Raw genomic sequence first — 16,592 nt, forward strand, 5'->3', positions numbered from 1 at the left:
GAAATCCACTGCCACCATGCACCGTGCGTAGACAGCTATGTAATAACGTTCATCGTAAATGTCATGAAAATATAGTAATTGCTTATATTTGTTTGGAAAATCACCAAAAACCACACAACTGAGAGGTGCAGAGGGAAAACATTCAAACAGTAATAAATTGTTTCACATATTGATTGAAATATCTCTCTCATCAGAAACAATATCTCGGTGGGTTGGATGTGGTTAGATTTGACCAACCTGCGGTCCATGCTTGCTGCTAGAGTGACCTGAGAGAGGGTTTGCTACGCTGTGCATCTCCATGTGTAGTCCTCTGCTACAGAGGAGTCCATAGGGATGGGCCAGACCTGGAATTATATTACTCACAAAATGTCTACCAGCTGTGTTCAGCTTAATGGTGTCCGCGGCCTGTAGCACTGTTTACATAAGAGCCCCCCCCCACCCTTTTAAGTGTTTGTGTGTGTAAGTGCGTGTGCGTGTGTCTGTGTCTGTGTGTGTGGGTGTGGGTGATGATTTGTATGCGTGGGTGTGTATGTGAGTGTGTGTAGGAAAAACACATAGGTTTCCCATAAAGGCAGCACTAGGATTGTAATTGCCAGTAGCACCTATGTGAGTGAGGGAGTGAGGGAGTGTGTGCATTTACGTACGTGTATATTATGCGTGTATATTTGAATGAAGGTATGAGTGACCCGGGGTGTACCGCTCACTCAGCCAGATCCTTGAGCCAGATGCATGGACCCTCAAGATGGCCCGCTAAAGGAGTGTAGGGATAGGGGATCCATCCCTGACCATGTGACCCCCCCCCCCCCCCCCCCCACTCTTGAGCCCAGACCGGCTCAAGGAGAGGGGGTGGGAAATAAACGTTCATTTAGTGGTGCCCAGTCTAGACGCCAGCGGCCCCCTGCCTTTACTCCAAGGCCTCTGCACGTACAGTGAGAAAAAGGTCAGGTCAGGACAAAAACAAGGTTTTTATTGTCAGTAAACAGAATTTAACAAAGCCGGTGACATTTCAAAATGAAGCTGGTTATTATTCCGCCACGTGTCACCGGGAGTGATCTCTGCATCTGTTCCTTTTTCGTTGTAACAGAGAGGGGCTTGTCCGGGTAACAAATGAGTCCCGGCTCACGGCCAAGACAGAATCAAAGGAGCGCATCATGCTAATGATTGTGATGAAGAAGGCCCTCTGAAATATGGAGTTATGTAAAGCTGCAGATACATGATGTGCCTCGAAGACGCTTTTTTTAAACAGCTCCGGTTGTTTGCCGTTTGATATGACAGCGTAAGCGCATTACGTGTTCTTAAGGGACTTACCGGCATTTCAGAACCATATGGGACGCTGGAATTGTGCCAAAGATGCAAAATTGGGGAAAACAATGCGATGACTGGTCAATCATATTACTGTTCAAGTACATATACTGAAATATCCTTCAACAGATTTTGTGCGGGTATCCTTGCATGCTTGTGTATGCACCTGTATGTACAGTACAGCTGGATTCTTTTTAGAAACCAAAAATGGGTTGCAAGGAGAGCTTGTATAAAATGGCACCGAACTCCACCTGCTTAGCTGGCCTCAATGCTAATGGGGAGGTAAGGACGAGTCTAAAGGAGGCCAAACTGAGGTCATTTAGAGTAAGGATGCCTCTCTGGGCCAAAAATAAACAATGCAGCCTGCATGCAGTGGGTTGCCAACGTGAAATCCTCCTTCCTCTCTCTCTCTCTCTTTTGCCTTGTGTTTTTCATGTTAACCCATGTGTGTGTACGTGCCATTTTACAATCTCTTACACAATCAGCATCAAACTGAGCACGCCCCCGCACATGCGATTGCACACACATAAAAAAAAACATATATACACAGTCTCCCCCCCCCCCCCCCCCCCCCCCCTCTCTAACGGACACACACACACAGGCGCGCGCGCGCGCACACACACACAATCACACACTGCACATGCAAGTGTTTCGACTACAGGCCGGGATATGAGTAATTTAGAACAGCGTGACACTTTCACGGTCTAATTAGCCCCAGTGTTGCAGTAAACACGTCCCGATGACCCTCGAGTTCCGCTTACTCATAAAGTATGGATGGACGAGGTGGACACGGCCACCACAACACAACACACAACACACCACACGCACCACCGAGAACACTGGGCTAGAACGCGACCGTACCGAGCCGTCGATAACGAACACTGTCACAGGCCTAGGCGCGTGTAACGCTTGAGTTTGTGTTGCGTCTTTATCCCAGAGAGAAGAGGGGCTGTGGGTAAGTGTGCATGGGCGCTTGATGCGAAGCCTAGTAATCGTACGTTGGTGAGGAAAAAGGGAGGTTGTAAGATAAGCAATGGAATGGGTGTACACACGCACACAGCGCAGACGTTCACATAACAGACACATCCACGCTCCAACAATGCTCTAGAGAGATGTTGTGTAGTGCAGAACGACACAGCCTCTTTTGCCATTACTGCTCCTGCCTCCTGCCTTCATGCACTTTTCTCTCTCTCTCTCTCTCTCTCTCTCTCTCTCTCTCTCTCTCTCTCTCTCTCTCTCTCTCTCTCTCTCTCTTTGGATTGCGGTAGCAGACGTGGCAAGCGAGTGTGATCAAACTGTGCCTTCATCCCTCTTCCATCTCTCTTCCCTCTCTCATCAGCTGGAAGGCTTCGGCGGCAGGGTGCCCCAGATACATAAGCCCCCGCCCTCCCCCTTCTCTTCTCCCTTCTAGCGCATCGCTGCGGCCAACCGTCTGTGGAGCAATACTGACAACTACTGGCGGAAAACGGGTACTGAAGGTTCATGGATCTGCAATACGATTGGTTTAGTATTTGGATAAAAATGTACATATTTATATAATTATATAAGAATTAAATAATGATTATATATAGTTTTTGAAAATAAATGTATGCACCTCCTTTTTCTGAAGAATATACAATACACAGAATATACATTTTCATAATATAATTTGACTCAGGTCGTGGCTGATGAAGAGTTTGAGCCTGATTTTGAGGCATATATTTATTCAATGGCAATTTCTCTCAGGGTGCGGACTTCAGCCTCCCCCTTCGATCTCACCGACGATCCCATTAGTTTAGTGTGTTCCTTCCGCATACATATCAGAGATCAATAGTCTCCATATATCTGATCCATCTACAGCTTTGGCTTGTCCCAGTGGTGTGTCCAAGTCAACAGCAGGCATGCATGCAGCATATGAGAAGGCCAGTAATGGAAAGGAAGGATGGAAGGAGAGGAGGAGGAGGAGGAGGAGGAAGAAGCGTCCATTAGTATAGATCCTGAATCAATCCCCTGGTGTTAATCTACTGAGTGGCCCTCTGGCAGAGAAGAGGGAGCAAAAAAAGTAGGGAGTGAAATGTTTGAACAGCGCAGCAGAGCAAGGAGAGCCATTATCAAATAGGGCCTGCTCAGCTTTTTTTTTGGGGGGGATCGTCTTTAAAAAAAAAAAAAAAATTAAGAGCAAGTAAGCCTCTTTTCTGGGAGTCTGGGAACGGCCAGGCTACGCTTCAGTGGACTCTAGGGGTGACTTTCAGTAGATTGTTAGGATGCAGTGGTACTCACAGAACAACACACACACACACACACACACACGGTAATAGCATGTACTTATTGTGGCCTAAGCCTAAACCAACCCTATGGAACTTGCATTTTCCCCTATTCCTATTTTTCCTCCTTAACAGTAACCACACTGTCTAGTGACATACACTGTTCCAAGTTGTTATTACATGAGGTTACATTTTACATGGCCTAGCTACTTGTCTTAATACACTGTGACAGGACACTAATGTAAAGTATAGATACAAAGAAATAAAGAACAAATAAAGAAAATATGAATTTTAATAAAACTGCTTAATTATATACATAATTTCAGTGTTTAATCGAAAGTCTTTGCCTTTCTATTTAGTCAGAAAGCAGACTTGAGCTGCGTACAGCAAAGTCGGTTAATACCGTTCTGCCCCAAATGCAGCATCATATTAATTCCTCTGTGGTGATGAGTCTGCAATTTGCATTTCCTAAAAATACACGTGAGCAGCAGGGCATGCCTCAATATAATAAAATGATATATATTTTTTGGTTTGTCGTTCACAGAAGAGTGTGTGTGCATGTGTGTGTGTGCGTGTGTGTCTGCATGACTCAGATGAAAATAAAAGTGACTGTTTCCGTGTTGTACAAGTAAGGCTTCATATGACAAATATGAAACTTTTATTATTTGTCCATGCATTGGCACAATGAAACATGTATTTCTCCATCTCAGTGGGGAAATCCACAGCAAAACTGAAACACACAGAAAAATATGTATAGTTCTTTTGACTAAATTGCAAAGTAAAGATAAAATCCTTGCTAAAAAACATTCAATAAAAATTTGACTTTACTGCGGTTGTCAGGGCGTCACTCACTCTCGCATCTCTGACCTTTGACACCTTCGAGTTCAGGACAGGAAGTCCCAAGCACCTTATATTCTTTAATAAACATAGAAGGGGTAATACTTTGACAGCACATATGCACTGTCTGCAGGTAAACCAGGGAACTCCTTAAAAAAAAAAACAATATCAAAACCATCATCCGCTTCATCACACCACACACACGTCACTATTTACACATGCACAAACAGCTCATTCCCCCCAACAACAAAAAGTAAAACTAAAAACATCGTTCAGATTTAGGATCCATTTGGGGCGGATCGCATACGTGGCAGCTCCCGCTTGATTTCCCTTCTCTCCTTGTACCCCGTAATTCACCCAGGAAAGTGCCATGGACCAGTCCGTTGTTTATTACAGGTAGTGTACAGGTACACTGCGTGGTCTGCTGTGGGCTCACCCATTGGTTGAAAAGTTGTGACGAGGCTCGCAGAAGGAACCTCATTGGTTGAGATGACCACGGAGGCCCATGCAAGAGCTTCCTGGGTTTGCTCCTCCAGGTACAACAAAATGTCGGTTCGCTCCAGCAAGATTTTAAAGATTAAAGCGCTTCCGTCTATTCCCAGAACAGGAACGGAGCGGCGGATAACTGCCATGGTAAACTACACAAAACAACAAAAAGTTCTGGAAATGGTTAGCAAAGACAAAAACAATAGACAGCCACGGTATTTTCCAATGACCGCACTGAGGTCGAGTAATGGTTTGGCAGAACATGAATACCACAGAAAGAGAGAAATAGCCAACTTTTGGCTGCTGGGGTACGAAAAAAGCAAAGGGAGAGAATAGAGTATATACTAAAGAAAGTTTCTAGAGTCAGGACGGTCTTGGTTTTTCTTCCCGTCTTCATGTCATCATACGAATGACAGTTCATTTGTGGTGTTCTAGTCTCTGTTATTTAAACACATTAACTACATAGACGTTTAACACAAATAAGCCCCTTTAGCGTGTGCATGATGAGGGTGTGTAGTGTGTGGGGGGTGCTGGATAGGAAGGGGAAGGAGAAGGAGGATTCGATCAAAGAGCTCCATCGGGTAGGCTCACACAAACAGTAACAGTAGGTTTCCTCACTCACACACTCTTTTACTTGCTCAACTACCCGTTTCATCCACTTTTCAAGAACATCCAACAGTACAACCTAAGGCCTGGCTGGGTTGATAGTGTAGTTAAAGTGTTTTTCCTTTCCTCCACCGGTCGAGTCGCCGTCTTCATCTCAAAGAAGGCACGCAAATCTGTCCCCGCACTTTCGCAAACACTCCGGTCGGTTTGTTTTTTCCCCCTGCATTTTTGTCAAACGCAATTTTTTTCTGTTCTTCGATAGCAGCACTTTACGCTTCGCGGAGCACCTTGTTTACGCCACTTTGTGACCGCGTCAGGGACGGTTAATACTATGACTATTATTATTAACATACGTACATATTTACAGCACACAAGACAGGAGATCCGTTTCCTTCGTGAACGGTGAAGAGAGGGTTAGGAATGGGGGAGGTTGGTGTCAGTAACGTTATGTGTGTATCTGTACGCGCGTTTGGTTTCGACTCCCGTGCGCCTGGGAGGGGTGGGGTCTGTCTCGCTCTAGGAGTGCTTGATGGTGTATTTGCCTTTCTGCAGCTGGGAGATGAAGATCTTAGACTTGGTGCCGTCCAGCCGCTTGAACCACACCTCGTCGTGGTGGATGGTGGTGATGATGGCGCTGGAGGTAGGGAGGGAGGGAGGGAGGGAGGGAGGGGAAGAGAGAGAAAAAGAGAGCCAAAAGATCAAAACCGTATCTGATAAACGATAACATTCATGGTTCACACTCCATTCAATCCAAACAATTAGATAAAACAAGAAAAGATTGAAGTGGGTTGAAAGATAATATAAAAAGGTATTAATAATCCCTGAAGGGAAATGCGAGTGTAACAGCAAAAAGTACAGAAAGACAGTAGTGGAACTTGAAGAGATAAAAAGTAAAAATACAAAATGATGAATACAATATGGCCTCACAGCAATGAAAATGTAAATGAAAAAACTAGGATTAGGGTTAGTGTTATCAATTTCAAATATATTTAGCTGTATTTAAACATTAGTTCACTGCAACTCAACATGCGTACACATTTTCACCGCACTCCCTCCTACCCCATGTGAAATCTTTTGCACAGATGCTCATAAGGCTAATGGATCCACTATGCTAACACTATGGCCACCGTTGCCCTCTGATCGTCAAGGATCACGAATGAGCTTGATCACACATGCAAACCCTCAGCCAGACAGACAAACAGAGCCACACAGACAGCCAGGTAAACAGAGAGACAGACAGCCTATTAAGAGGCGAGTGTACTTCCCCCGAAGCACCACAACCCAAACATTAAATATGTAGACACGGCAAACAGACACACACACACACACACACACACACACACACACACACACACACACACACACACACACACACACACACTGCAATCAACCTGTGACCCCGAACACAAACACCTTCGCAACTAAGAAGGTCTTTAACCTTTTGATCCCATGTAACCTGAAACACATTTTACTATTTGGTCATTTCCTGATTAGTTTTTTATCCAAAGAGACGCACCTGTTCAGATACAGGTCATTATCAAACAGGTAGGGCAGTTGAAGGCCTGTGGTTGAATAGATCGTCTACAGGTTTGCCTGCGGATATTGGGGATCGAACCCAATACCTTTCCATCCTAACCCTGAGCCATGGCCCCGCATTAATATATATAGAGTTGACTACTGGATTTACAACCTGGTATCATCAGGCCTCCATCACCACACACACACACACACACACACACACACACACACACACACACACACACACACACACACACACACACTACCTGGCGGGGTGCTCGTCCTTGCGGTGGATGCAGATGGCCTGTCCTCTGCAGTACCACTGGCTGTCGTAGAAGAGCCGGCCGTCCTCGGAGCGGGCCACGTGGTGGGGCCGCTCCATCTTCGCCGTGGCGACCACCGGAGAGGCGGAGCCTGGGTGAGGATCAGAGAGAGAGAGATGGAGATGAGGGTGTCAATAAAGATCAGAAAAGGAAAGAATGTTACACAATGAGTAACGGAAAAAACTCAACCGTCCAGTCTTTTCTGTAAATAACAGTACAACACAGTACATGGCCTACAGCATATACGGAGGAGGAATCCTTGTTTAGTCAGACCTCATGAGAACGTTGTTAGTGGCGAGGCTCAGGTGACACCAGAATCATTTGGATGTTGATCCTGAGCGGTTTCATTTAGTAAGCAGAACTCGGGTTACGCATTCGATATTAACGGAATATGTGGGACTCGTACCGTCAACCTTGACACGGTGTGGGGCGAGGGACGCCATCGCCTGGAAAAGAAAAATAACAAAAAGCCAACCCTCAGATTATGCTGTGAATTCGATCCCCTTTCAAGCTACGTATCAACCCATTCTTTTCTTCTACCTTCACACAAATCCCAAATACCTTTCGTATTGCTGTCCAGTCTTCTAGGATGTCCAGGTCTTGCAGCATGTAAACAATATATGGCCGTGATTCAAGGAGTTAAGGCAGACAGCAGATCACCAACTGAGACGAGCACGGCATCCAACGCCGTTCTAGATTCTGGGATTCCAGAATCCCCATGTACAGTGATAATAAACTGCAATATTATATGTACTTTACCAGCGGCAAAGCAAAGCCATAAGGTGCTTGTTTGAGCGTTGCAGGAGATTATCTCTCACATGACCGAGCTAATGGTAATAATAATAATGTAATACTGTATTGCTTGTGGGAGGGGCTTAATTATACAAACGTTTCTGTTAAGGAGGGGTCGGTTAGCAAAAAACGTTTCATTTTTCTTTTCACAAAAATGTCAGCGTGGTGAGACAAGGATATCAGACACGACGACGGGTTTCTTCTTCTTCACAGGGTAGAAGGGGTCTTTCTTCTTGTTCTTCCGGGATTGCAGACCATCGTTCCACAGCTCTGTGAACAACACAAGCAGAATCAGCTTCCACTTTAAAACACTGAGACCTCGTCTCAGGGGAGATACAGTCATGGGTTGACTGATGTGACAGCAAAATATTGATATAGTATCCTGTTTGTAAATTGCCATTCATATCTGCTGACTATTATGTGAAATCATGCTAAATGATTATGAATTTAGCTTTATCCCAAAATGAATGAATAGTTTTAGTTCATTGTCGGTAGGGGTTAGGGCAGTGTTTCTCAACTGGGGGTACAAGTACCCCTAGAGGGACTTGTAAATGTTGTAAAGTTTCAGGGGGTACATGGACATTTACTAAAAAATGTGAATGCTTTTAGTAGTTCTAATATTGGCATTGAACAAGTGTAAAAAAATGCCACCACAATAACATTTGTAAAACCTGAATACCACCTAAATACCACACGTTTGGTAAAGCTTTCTAAGTATTTGGACTCTTTCCGTTTAATGTTAACACAAATAACAATCATTATTTTATATTCAGTGTTTCCCATACATAGACCAATGTGTGGCGCAGCGCCACAGATTCAACAACGAGCGCCACTAATTGATTCCGCTTTTTTTTATTTTAACACAATTTTTAAGTATAAATATCTCACGCTCTCACAACAAATGTCACGCCAAAAAAAGAAAAATACCCGATAGGTTGTTTCGGACGAGCGCTAAATTGCTGTGGCTGTCACCCCGGCCAAAAACCAAAAGTTGCCAACCCTGCAGGGGGGCACCACACATTGCTACCTGGTCTGTGGGAAACTGATATTCATTTCAATTTTGTACCGTCCCCAAAATGTTTGCTGTGCTGGTGAATGGGGCACTTGGCTGAAGGAATATCATAGAAGGATACGTTTATAATAGTTTGAGAACCACATGATTAGGGCATGCCACTGCAAGGAAGAACATGGACGTTTGGGATCAAACCAAGAACCTAGGGGGAGAACCCTTGCCCTTTACTCCTTTTCATCATGTCATACATTGCCAACAGCAGTTGCAAACTCAATTAAAGAGACGATGCAAGGACTATCATTGGTCACAGAGCATTCAATACTACCACTGTTGCAATGGTGATGACAACATGTCAACCTGTCCCCTAGACGGCCCTTTGGCCCTTGTGCGCCCCCGTGTGTGTGTGTGTGTGTGTGTGTGTGTGTGTGTGTGTGTGTGTGTGTGTGTGTGTGTGTGTGTGTGTGTGTGTGTGTGTGTGTGTGTGTGTGTGTGTGTGTGTGTGTGGCCTGACCTGAGGTGATGTCGATGCTGTGTCGGTCCTCCTCCAGTCGGCGAATCTTCTCCTCCAGCTCACTCTGGACCGTGTCCAGCAGGAGCAGCTTCTCGCTCTGAGGAGGAGGAGGAGGAGCCTTCATCACCATCACATGAGCTTTCATCACTATTATCCTGACTATATGGGTCATCGTCATCAGATGATACTTCATCATCATTATCAGTCTGCATCATCATCATCCTCAGTCTTCATCAACATCATTCTCACTATCATCATCAGAGCCTTCATTAACATTTTAGAGCAATTTCATGTTCTTACCGTTTGTTAGGTCATGTCATTGAACTACACTGCATGAACTATCTGACATTGGCCTGGGCGATATGGCTGAAATACATATCACGATATAACTTGATCATATTGATCAATATCGATAACTATTGATAATTTTAATGACCTAAAAAAACTAGGAATTACCATGCTGGATTTAAACACTTCTGTTTAACACTTAATATGATCTTCCACTGTTCGTCATTGATAAATACTCCAATGTCGATACAACAATGAAAAACACTCAAATATTGTAAAGTATGGAACCATGTTTGTGTAACAAACCCAGCTGCTAGATTCGGTGGTTCAGTCTCTTATCGATATATATTGAACATGTTTCATGTTGATATTGATCAAAAGTCTTATCACGATACGATCATTTATTGTTTTATTGCCCAGGCCTAATCTGACACTTATTAATATTAATTAATATTTTGCCCTCTTTTAACTACTGACATACACTGGTTCTTATCAGAATCAAAAGCACCTAGTGATAGATTTATCACTAGGTGTTATTAATTTTCCTGCATTCTAGCACCTCCCAGTGTCCTACTGTGATATATACCATAACTGTGATCATTTTCATTTAAACCGTGATATAATTTTTGACTGCATTTGCCACACTAATGCGCTTTGATGTTTCTGGTCGATGTGGATAAATGTATGACATGCTATGGGTCTGCTTGCATAACAAAAGTACATAATGCTGTTGGGTTTCGGTCCTTCGTATTACTTGTTTATAGTCTGCAGGTAGGAGGCAATACACTGCCAGGGATTTGAGTCATGAGTGTGTGTGTGTGTGTGTGTGTGTGTGTGTGTGTGTGTGTGTGTGTGTGTGTGTGTGTGTGTGTGTGTGTGTGTGTGTGTGTGTGTGTGTGTGTGTGTGTGTGTGTGTGTATTCCTGTAAAATGATTAAAACATTACACATGTCCAAAGACCATACAGGGGATCATTGCAGGAGCAGGACAGCACCTTAGGTATCAGCATGAAGATTATAGATACTGTTATTTCCTGTTACCTAGCTCTATGTGCATGATACATTTTGCTGCAAAAAAATGAGATTAACACACACACACACACACACACACACACACACACACACACACACACACACACACACACACACACACACACACACACACACACACACACACACACACAGAATGACTCAAGTCCGTGGCTTTGTATTGCCTCCTACCTGCAGACTAACAAGAACAACAAACCGCAGGTAACAAATAAATAAATAAAAAGACAACCGGACAACCGGACCCCTGACCTGACAGCAGATGTTCCCACCCACATAGCAACGGTGGGGATGAGAGGAGAACAACGAGGTTCATCCGAAGTGAATCTGGGAGAGGGGAGAGGTTAATTGCATGGGTCTTTGGAGGCCTACCTCCCAGTGTTGGCACGCCGCCTGGATCTCACACTCGTACTTGTTCTTCACAGACTCCAAGCACAGCTCCCTGTAGATCCCTGCAGAGGAGCACAGAGAAGAGCACGCTCAGGGAGGAGCCGCTGGAGGTGGGTATAGCCCACCGTTGGGTGGATCAATGAAGTGAGGAGACCCAGTGAGCTTGATTCCCTTTGAGGTCAACTGGTTGGCTTGTTCTGCTACAGTCCATTATTGCATTGTAACTAACCTTCCCTAGAAGGTGGGATCCCCCACTCTGCATTCCTTCTCAAGGTCTCTTCCTTCATAATTAAATGTTTTTTGTAACTGCTATACAAATATCTTTAGTTAACTAGAACAATGATACAATCCAAATAAATAACATAACCAAGCCAATGAACAAAAAATAATGGTTGTGTAATGTAACACCCTGAGTATCAGGAAATGATCAATGATCGATTGATTGATATTTCAGACACTGTTCTCGTTTGACCATGAAACCTATGGGTTGTTGTGTGGCACTAATGAGGTAGGTGTGTCCCATTATCTAGACACTCATCCAATCAATAAGTGAGGTTTCTAAAGCATCAACAACAAACCAAACTGCAGTTCACACTTTGCCATTATAGACCACTTGCACATGTACCTACACAAATGTACCTCCGACCTAGCTGTGTTAAAGAGCCAATCTTTCAGTCTTTTAGTTGATAATGAATTGTTTATTCATATTTACAACATGCACTCGAAACGTACAGGTGATCTTGGGCAGTGTCATACTTAGAGATGGCCAGAATGTCAGCAGCTGTTTTCGTAGGTGGTGTTGCTGGGGCCGACAATAGATTGTGTAATGCGTTGTGATTGGTCCGGTTTTGTGGGCCAAAAACACAAGTAGGTTGTTCAGGGTCGTTCGGAAAATTGTCTCTTCTAACATAATGGAGTTTCAGTCTGCTTAGGGGATGCAGACAGACCTGAAGCAAGGTCAGAATATCCTGGGTACAAGCGTGTGGTGTGGTTAATTCCTACCAATAAATCTTAGCATCAGGGTCATGTTTTCATATAGTCCAGAGTTGAGTGGTTAGTCCTACCGGCCACTTTAGTGCGGATCTGCATGTTCTCCTGTAGGTTGGCCAGAGGTTCCAGGTATTCTTGGGCACAGCCTGCCATCACCTCCTGAAGCTTGATGTCCACCTGGCTCAGACGCTCCTTGTACAACCTGGTTGATGAGAAACAGACCACTTCAACGTCAATAAAATATATAAATGCCATTGCTGTTATTGTTTTCAACACCGTTTATCAGATTTCAGTTTTTCAGCTTTTTTTTTTCCCTCCAAAAACGAGACAGTGAACTCAGATACATGTCATTATTATTGTCATTATGTCATACATTGTAAATAACAGTTGGACATTTATGTTGAGAAATTATACAAACTCTTAGGTCCACCATAACAACATGTACGGGGACCTATCGTTCTTCCTCCCCGGTAACAATTAGAAATTCTAAATGTAGAGATTGTGCAGGGTATGGTCCTCCATCTTCGGACACTGAGCGCAAACCGTGTTGCTCCTGTTGCTAGGGAGATGACAAGGTGTATACGGGACGTACTGTTCTTTGAGGTCGGTGAACTGTTTCTCCAGAGTGGTCATCTCATCCAGACACTCCATCCTTCTCCTCTCGCAGTCCTCGTCGTCCATCTCTGTTTAGGGACGGCATTTCAATGTTTCACACGTGTTTTCCAATAGGCAATCAACATTTCAGCTGTCTTTGTCTGTACAGTAAACATAAGTGTTGCAGGGAAGCAATATCCATCTTGTGACACCACAATGTTGTACTGGCACTCAAGATTTATATTTTTATTCAAGATGAACATGTTTATATGTTTGTGGGTTGCGACATGTTTTGTGGTGGGTCGTTTTTAGAGCCCCTCACCCGAAGTGTCTCCATCTTCAGACACGGACGAGCTAACCGTGTCCTCTTCGTCTGTGCTGCTGCCGTCTTGTTCCGGGAAATCCACCTCCATTTCCTCGTGATTACTCTCCTTCTTCTCCCGGGCATGAACGGGCATAGCGGTATAGATAGTCGGTCTAAATGTTAACCGTTTTCGGAATTTCAACGGGGATTATTTGATTAATAATAATCCATCAACTACCCGGCTAGCCCCTACGACCACATCAACACAGCGGATACCGTATGCTAAAACATGGCTCCTCTTTGACCAATTACAGACGTCCTTACTGGTGTTCGTCCAATTCGGGATCGCTGGTTGGCTCGGAGCTAGGTGGGACTTGTAGTTCATAAACTACAATTAGTTTGAAGCTGCGTCTGTCTGGGCTAGTATCTGGCACATATCCTACATCCATGAACTGGCTTTCTCCTTGCCTGGGGAATTGCCCACTTCCGAGGTGGTTTGTATACAAACGTTATTGTATATGGATATAATATACTTTATTGCTAACGCTCTACATACAATAAACCTAAAAAATAAAAAATAAAATAAAAGATTCTCCCCCATAAAAACATGAAACTTTACCACTACGCCACCAATAGTTTTTCACAAAGACCAACGATCATAGGAATCAACGACGCCACAACGATGGCAATGGCATGATCAAATAAATTATCACCATTAATCGTAGGCCTACATATGTTTTAGGCTGTCTGGTCCATCTGGCGTGGTAACATAATGGCAATCGATTTGTACACTTGTAAAAATATATAGGCCAGAACCGTTACTCAGAACCGTTGAACTACCTAACGCGAAACAGTTGGTGGGGGAGATGTATTCTTTTTTAAACGACAGAGGGCGATAAAGCCCTATTACTCGATGCAGAACATAAAGACACTAGGCCTCAAACAACCCTTGATATATGAACGTATAATATTATAGCATATGATTATTATAATGCAAATTGTGTGGTAACATTTGTTTTAGAAATAACCTATATTCCCGTAACCATCCACCTAATGGAAAGCTTTTATTCAGTATTGGTGTCAAATAGTTATTGTAGGGACTTGTTCTTTACTTGTGGACTTGCCCTTCTGACAACAGGGAAGTGATTGGCGCTTTCATGTAGAGACCAATGCCTCTACATGACCAATTCTCTGCACAGATGTGCTGAGAATTTCCCATCTGTGCAATTCCTGCCTGAAGGTACTAAACACATTGGAAAATAATTTATTTCCGAAAACGCAAGTGTTACAAAATATGTAATTCCACAGTGGCTTAATTAAAAAAATACCCAGAAATACTCTGCTTGTACAGTAAATAGCTTAATGTTAACGTGATCTTCTAGATTGAGAATATTGATCTTCACATCTCTAATTTCTAAAAGGTAACTAGGTCAGTAGAGTCCCGTCATTATCATGACCTATTGAGGCTCAACCTTCCTCATAATGCCCTAGTAGGACAATGACCAGGTGGTTGGTTACACACTGCACAGAGTCAACAATGGGACCAAATACAGGAACAGATAATCATGACAAGAATACAAGGTGTAAGAGGTGTCTAAAAATAAGAAGGGTATTTCAGTGAATGGAATGGAATCATAAGCATTCACGCAATTTGGAAAAGTGAACTTTTGAATAAATGAATGTTGGACCAGTTACAAAATAACGTCTTGCATTTTACTACCATCATAATACACTCATCATATGATTAGAATTTAACTACCATTTCTCTAATCTCAATATCCAACCATATCGTGTTACTTGCTAATGTTTTGCTGGTAGCTCTGAAGCAAAACTACAAAACAACCAGAACCTTTGACCACTTCACGGACAGCGGGTCACTTGCTTCAGTCCGCCAGGTGTAAAGGGTGAATCTAGTTGCAAAGGGAATAACCTGAAATGTACTTGGGGTAGAGCAGAGCAAGCATGGAGACAGAAACAGAAAGCACTGATGACCAGGGAGAAGGGGCACAACCTTAAGAACATGGGACACATGTGCCACATCATTGGCAATCATTGCTAAGGGCGCACTCACACTAGGCAAAGTTGCCCTGTACCATCCTCAAGTACAATTGCCCTCCCCCCCACTGTGCCGCTGGCCTGTGCTCACACTAGGCAATCTCAACTGGGCTTGAGTACAGTTGCCTCTTGTCCATATAGGTTGCGTATCTGTGCGTGTGTGAGTGTCGGCTCATTAGCATCTGTACAGTGGCCTGAGCACACCTCTCCGAAGTGTACTGAGGCCACGCAATTTATCTATACTTGAGTATGGATGGCGTGCTCACACTAGGTTGCCACATTTGGCACGCATTTCACAAACAAGCACACACACACACACACACACACACACACACACACACACACACACACACACACACACATATTTCTACATGTTTTTATTTATACTTATCTTTATTTACTTTATCTTGTATTGTTGCTGCTAAGTGACTGTTGAGGAACCAAACCTAATAATTGTACTCTTGTGTACTTGTACAATAAGATGTAATAGAAGTAATTCTATTTTTGATTCTGATCTGACAGGGAAAACAAAGGAACGACATGGCATTGGGGTGCATATTTGGCAAAGATTTATTGGCTTACTACACAACTAAACCTTGGCGAGACGTATACAATGAGGTCCTTGTCTCAACAGTTGTGCGACGATAGACAGTATCAAACGTGCGTGACAGGATAGTAGTCGCAGGTTAGAGCAGTAACAATTAAGGAGAGGGAGAGGGGAGAGGATTAACTGGATCATTGTATAACTGTGATTGGGCAATGCTGTAACAGCCTGTTTGTTGATGTTATCATGGCAACAGCGAGTCCTGTTTAATGAGAGAGGGTTGTAAAACGTAGGTAATACGCAGGAGATACGCAAATGTAGGGAATTGTATTTGGTCAGTAACAGTAGGTTTTCTGTCTGTGTACATGTTGGTGCGTATGAACTTGTGTGAGTGCATGTGTATGGAGGTATCACCTGCACTCTGAAACCATTTCTGGGGGCGCATTCTTTTTTTTTGCACATATTCAGCATGAAACTAAAAGTAGATGACAAAGGCCAAAGGGGGGAGACAATCACTGTGTTGCCCTCAGTTCACAAGGTCTGAGTCAACACATCACCTCCCATGCACTGCTGCACTTCAGACAGAGTGAAACAAGACCGAACAAGGCTGACCTAGCCTGCTGAATAACAAAGAGTGTGGCTCCCCATTGTAACAGAGCATGCGGGTGTCACCGTTCACGTACATAATATGTCAAGTACAAAGCTGTGCTTGCCCAAACGACTCTCCACTCAATTGGTTTCTGTTGAAAACG

The 16,592-nt window shown here is 43.7% G+C and overlaps 1 protein-coding gene across 1 annotated transcript; it reads right to left on the minus strand.

Annotated features, from left to right (window-relative positions):
- Window positions 1-4,234: 4,234 nt before the first annotated feature.
- Window positions 4,235-13,507, minus strand: LOC311363737 (breast cancer metastasis-suppressor 1-like protein-A). Its single transcript, XM_084483704.1, has 10 exons — window positions 13,260-13,507; window positions 12,936-13,026; window positions 12,418-12,545; window positions 11,336-11,415; window positions 9,631-9,727; window positions 8,288-8,377; window positions 7,877-7,941; window positions 7,722-7,761; window positions 7,259-7,406; window positions 4,235-6,108 (listed from the first exon to the last, which is right to left on the minus strand). Exons 1-10 carry the CDS (start codon window positions 13,393-13,395, stop codon window positions 5,991-5,993), a joined length of 993 nt encoding a protein of 330 aa, XP_084339830.1. The 5' UTR covers window positions 13,396-13,507; the 3' UTR covers window positions 4,235-5,990.
- Window positions 13,508-16,592: the final 3,085 nt, after the last annotated feature.

Source organism: Micromesistius poutassou, assembly GCF_964030765.1.
Source record: "Micromesistius poutassou genome assembly, chromosome: 19".
Classification (NCBI taxonomy): Eukaryota; Metazoa; Chordata; class Actinopteri; order Gadiformes; family Gadidae; genus Micromesistius; species Micromesistius poutassou.